This window comes from Pseudochaenichthys georgianus, chromosome 8 (genome assembly GCF_902827115.2).
Source record: "Pseudochaenichthys georgianus chromosome 8, fPseGeo1.2, whole genome shotgun sequence".
NCBI lineage: Eukaryota > Metazoa > Chordata > Actinopteri > Perciformes > Channichthyidae > Pseudochaenichthys > Pseudochaenichthys georgianus.
The window spans coordinates 11,109,638-11,115,637 of NC_047510.2; the positions used below are offsets into that span (position 1 = coordinate 11,109,638).

General features: G+C 43.0%; 1 protein-coding gene across 1 annotated transcript; it reads right to left on the reverse strand.

Annotated features, from left to right (window-relative positions):
* Positions 1 to 1,100: 1,100 nt before the first annotated feature.
* On the reverse strand, positions 1,101 to 3,246 carry gper1 (G protein-coupled estrogen receptor 1). Its single transcript, XM_034089925.1, has one exon. It carries the CDS (start codon positions 3,082 to 3,084, stop codon positions 1,993 to 1,995), a length of 1,092 nt encoding a protein of 363 aa, XP_033945816.1. The 5' UTR covers positions 3,085 to 3,246; the 3' UTR covers positions 1,101 to 1,992.
* Positions 3,247 to 6,000: the final 2,754 nt, after the last annotated feature.

A 6,000-nucleotide genomic window follows, 5' to 3' on the forward strand; every position in this document is an offset into this window, starting at 1 on the left:
TGCAGGAACGGTTACAGCTGGAATAACAGTTTGTGGTTTGGACTCCTATTTTTCCAGTTTTTCCATTATCTCTAACTGCCTCATGCACACACACAAACGCAGGCCTACCGCAGACTGGCTATACACCTTGTATATGTTGATGCTCAATCTGAGCGTGATACAGTTCTGTGGACTCTGTTATGGTTGGGACATAATACATCCACCTGTTCAGGTCAATGCACATAAACCACATACTGTGTCGGTTTTCTAAGAATATAACAAATAGATAATATTCTGTTAACCCTGTTATGATTCAAGAAATGCACAATTTAACATAGTAGAAAACAGGAATTTATAATGTTCAATAAACAATTTGAAGTTGTTAAACTTTATAGCAGGTTTCATTAAAGCCTCTGATGCGAGACCATTTCAAATGTTTAAGCTGCACCTGTGGAGCCGGGTAATCTGCATTACATTAACCTCTGATCAATGTGCTAATGAGCATCTTTGTTCTTTCAAAAGCATTTCATCAAACTGTACTTGAGGACGGGAGAATCCACGCGTCCACTGTTGGCCTTTGGTATTTGAACAAGTCTCGTGTTAGATTTGAGTTTTTCTGTTCATTTGATAAAAACAATTAGTGGAACCCGTTTACAGATAGGAGAACGAGCCACACATGTGAAGATGAAGTATTTTTCGAGGTGGCACATGCCCATGTCTGGTTGGCTATTGCAGTTTATCAGTGTTATATGCTTTAAATAAGAACAACAAATGGACGCAGCTTCACGTTGTCAACAGTGAAGGATGTGTGTACACATGATGATCCCCTCCTGGCAAGGCAACACCTGCTTCTTTTCTTTATCATCATGCTAACAGGAGCTGACAAGTGTGGTAATATCTTATTCCATAATATATATGAGCTCAGACATCAGATTCTGGACGGAAGACGGGCCGTGAAAATAACACATACAAAAATAAAGGGTAGCTACGATACCCTTTATTTAATGTGTGTAATACTCAAAGACATACACAAAGACTTCCCTTTTATATTCCTGGAAAAGTGGGATATTTTCTTTATTTCTAAAAAATAAAACACATTTTTGTGCGTTTTCCATCGCATGTTTAGCTTTACAAAAGGACATTTCCGCTCAACAGAAGAGAAACAGACAGGGGTACACTTATATTTACAGTGAAAAGAAAGTCACTGCTTCTCGCTGCCTCTTTGGTTTTCTACCTGTAATGCCATGTTGTCAATGATGGTGTTGACGGTGTGTATTACATTATATATTATTTTCATTTTCAATTCATCTGCTGATTATTTGGAAACATGTCCATCCCTATATCGCTCTAATTTCACGGTGATGTATTTAAATATTTAGTTTGGTCAGTCCAACATCTAAATATATTCCCTTTTTATATCAAATGAAACACATTTGAGAGGCTAAAAACATAATTGTTGCATGCAAACCAACTTTAACCATTAACCAATTATCAAAGACGTTGGTGATTATTTTTCTGAAAATAAGTCGACTAATGGTTGCAGCCCTCGTAGGTTATACATCATTATTCAGGTGTTTCCATGTGGGGTTTAGCTGAAGAGCCAGACAATGTTATGTTGCATGACAGATCACTTATTATTGTCCGTCTTACACAAAAGCTGTTGTCCTCTGACACTCATCTATCCATCGCCTTAAAGGACAGAAGCTGACATTTTGCACCTTGCCATCAAACACACTTTTTGAAGAAAAGAACACACACCGAAAACAATAAGTGAATAATGAAACATGTATGAAAACATGGACATAGCTTCAAGTACCTTATGTGCATTGTAATCTACTTAAGAGGATGCACAACATTCCCATTCTTACTTGAGTGTATAGTTTTGTGTTTTTGTTCAGAAAGTGAGCAGGTTAACTGAGAGGCATACCAGATGAAGAAAGCTGAGGTTATCTTTCACACTGGGTGAAATGTTTTTAGCACACCTTGTGAGTTTCTTGTCCCTCTTCCTATCAGTCACACCTCTGACACCACACTCCTGACAGGGAGGTGTAGATCGAGTGTGTGGTGGCAGAAGCGGTTCACCACAGACCAGCTGGCCTTCTGCTTAACGAAGAGCCGCAGCTTGTCCCTGAACGTCTCTCCTAGAAAGCTGTAGATAATGGGGTTGAGGCAGCTGTTGGAGAAAGCTGCCAGGTTAACAATGTGTCCTGTGAGCGGGTAGTCGTGCCACAGGGTGGTCGCTGTCCTCTGGGCGGGGTCCGCCGCGCCCTGCAGGAGCTGGATGCTGATGAAGACGTTCTCCGGCAGCCAGCAGATGAAGAACACCAGAACCACCACCACGATCATGCGCAGGGCCTTCTGCCGCCTGGGCCACAGTCCTCGGTGCTTCTGCGCCCTCATGAGGATTCGCCCGATCAGAGAGTAGCAGAGGCCAATGATGGTGAAGGGCACCAAAAAGCCAATGGTGACCTCCAGCCACTGGATCTCCAAGACGTTGGCGAAGCAGAAGTGCACCTCGCCCCTGTGCTGCGTCTGCACGATGGTGAAGGGCAGCAGCGTGGCCAAGATGGACGCCATCCAGATGAGGCCGCAGCTGAGCTTGGCGTGCTGCATAGTTCTCAGAGGGCTGCTGCTTATGGAGCTAGCGATGGCAATGTATCGGTCAACGCTCATCCACGTGAGGAAGAAGATGCTGCTGTACATGTTGACCTGCAGGAACAGCGACATGAAGGTGCAGAGGACGGCGTAGTCGTAGTATTTCTCGTTCAGATTGAAGACCTCGATGAGGGAATCAGCCACCAGGATGAGGTCGGCTGCAGCCAGGTTGACAAAGTAGAGGTCGGGGATGGTCATCTTCTCTCTGTGGTTCAGGTTCACCACCAGGATTAAGATGTTGCCGATAAATCCAATAGGAAAGAGGAGGATGGTGTACAGGCAGGACAGGAAGAGGCCGATGGTGTACGATCGGCTTGAGTCTTCGGTCAAATCTGTGGCGTTGTACTCATATGAAGTGTTCACTGTGGTGTTAACGTATATCCAGACCAGAGAGGTTGTCTGCACTTCCATACTGACTGTGACGGGACTGTCTTGAATCATAGCCCACATGTGAGTCCCCTGTTGATGCTACATCATTAGGCCCTGTTCCTTCCCAGTGATGTCTCTTCACAGGGTGAATCATCTATGCAGCGTTTGCATGCTGACAGAAGTCAGGTGAGTGGAGCAAAAAAAGTTATGGTTTCCTTGACCTCATGTTGACATCAAGGTGCATCCACACACGGATTCCAGACACGAAATAAAAGCACCTCCATGTCTGAAAATGGTCGTAACCCGACTCCTCCTTTGAGTCATCCGATGTGTCCGTCCAAGTACGTGAGCATCTTTATTCAGCGAGACTCGGCCAGAGACGCTATTGCTGTGACACCTGAGCTGCGGAGAGAAGGAAAACAAATCAGAACATGAGAGACAATTAGGGGCGCAGACTTGGAAAAAGCAGCAATTCTAAATAAGAACAACGACAAGGTACAGCATTTTTTTTAAATAAAATACACCCCTTAGATGAAGAAGACAGCAGTCCACTTGGAAAGAAGAAGTTTAAAGGTGTCTGAAATAAATGGCAGACATCAGTTAGCACATTAACATTCAAGCTTCAGACTTAAACAGATGCATTGAAATCCTCCTTAGAAGTCCTTGGCCAATCACAGCTGCAGAGATGGTTCGTCCAGACTCAATGACTTTGAATTGGTGACATATATTTTCATTAAAATTGAACAAACCTCTGCGTTTGGAAGGTTCCAGTCCAGACACATACATCTCAGTTATATATTGTATAATATAACATCTTTGTTGTGTATTAACTGCAATAGTTTTACGTTGCTTACTATCTCTTCATTTGTCGAAGAATTTCAGGCTCTGGCTTTCGGACTGTCCCCAGGGATAGGAAAGACGACTACAATGTTAGGCAAACGGGGCCGTTGGCAAACATGCACAGCCCACAGGGTTTTATTTCCTCCAGAGGAAACGTCCTGCAATACGAATGCATTCTTAACAACAGTAGTCTTCACAGCAGTAATGCAGCACACGGAAGACACATGTTATAGGCTAACACTCTTACAAAGAGAACATTCAAGAAAGGAATAAGCATCACACAACCCTTCCTATATTTTGTATCAATATATAGTGAAATATTCCTCTAATTAAACAAATTATTATCTTTCTTTAATATCCAGGATATCTCACATCTCATTGAAATAATATTGTAATGTTTTGAGATTGTTTAGATCTGAATAGTTCCCACCATAATTAGTGAGACCTGACAGAATGGGAAAGTGCTCTCCAGGACATTAAAAACAAACCTTCAGACATTTAACGGAGCAAAAGCTACGGTTTTAAAAAGCTAATCACAATAAACTCATTATGCAACCGAAATTACAGAGACACTAACATTTAAATGAACTGTAAATGAACACATGCATGCAGTTAGAGAAAGACCTTAAATGTTTAAACTTGACAATGACCACAAACAATAGCAGAGATGTCAAAAGCAGCACTTACTTTTTTAATTGTGGGGTTTGTTGCTCCTCCATGCTGGTCTGGTACAGAAGTCGGAGAGCCACAGATTTGTAAATCCCATGTCCGGGCTTCTCTTCTGCACCACCTGCTGTTTGGCCCAACCCTGAGAGGAGGGCGGGGGGGGGGGAGGCAAGAGATGATGTGTCAGCCACGGTTTGTCACCACGCTTCATCACATTACCTTCACTCTTTTTGTTCCCCAGTATGTGATTACAGGTGAGCACGGAGCACCTACAAAAAAGAAAGGGACGGCAGATTTGTCTTTTTTTGTTTTGGACTTTTGCTTTTTTAATGGATAACAGAGACATAGAGAAAGTAGTATGGACTGTATATATACTAGGTTGCTATACCAAGAGAGCTGATTTGACCATAACATGAACGTGTGGGCAGCTTATAAGACGTTTTAACTTGACCAGGCAGTGTTGTTATGGAAACCACTTGTATTTCCCGCAGTATTTGTTCACCTGGGGTGTAGCTCTTAGTCCGAAGTTCCGTGTAAACACACCCCATATGACCCTTCTTAGTCTTCCCATCAACTTGTTTGTGAAATCGTGTACCCACTGATCTGCATCGATTATTGATTCCCCCACAAAACAGAAGACACTGACCCTTTGCTTATTTACTGTTCATTCTCAATGCTGAAATTACATTCAGATGAGGCTTAGAACACTGAGCCTTCATGCTCAATAAAGAGGAAACAGAACAGACTGCTCGCTCCTGGAAAAAGACTAACATTAACATAATTGTATCTATCTATAAGACCAAACTGTGGCTATGGAGACCTGTTTGATGTGTTGTTGGCTAGTGTTTCCTTAACAGCCTTGAGATGCCTGCAATCATTACAGATACACACAAACCATCTGCTGCAAAGCTATTTATATATTGATATTGAACAGACAGCATCGGAGCGAAGTATATTGCTGTTGATTTGATTGGAATCGTCACAATATGTAGTGGAACATTCTATTTTGATGAAGTCCTTTTTGGAAAAAATCACACAAGGGGTTGTGACAACAAGAATTTCAGATTTCCCCCTTAAGACAGAATGTGACTGAGGGCTTTGCATGGTGGGAAAGTCACTCCATCCTCAGACAGCCGGAGGGGAGAGAGGTCGAGGCCGAGGCTGGATCCTTGCTGGCAGGTTTGGGGCTGCAGCTCCTGGCAGTGCTGTGCCTCGGCTCCAAGGCTTTACATGAGATACAAACAACAACAGAGAGAGAGTGCACTGGAGGAGGTTGAAGACAGGGCAGGTCACTCGCGTGTTTGGCTATGTGAACAGAGTCTTTGGTGTGGGGCACAGTTCAGTACTTATAGAGACAGTTTAAAAAGTTTGAAAGGGAAGTGCTACACACGACAAACTGCACCTGCTTCTGTATATATTCATTGAACCCTTTAAAGGTGGGGTAGGTAAGTTTCAGAAACCGGCTCGAGATACACTTTTTGTTATATTCCA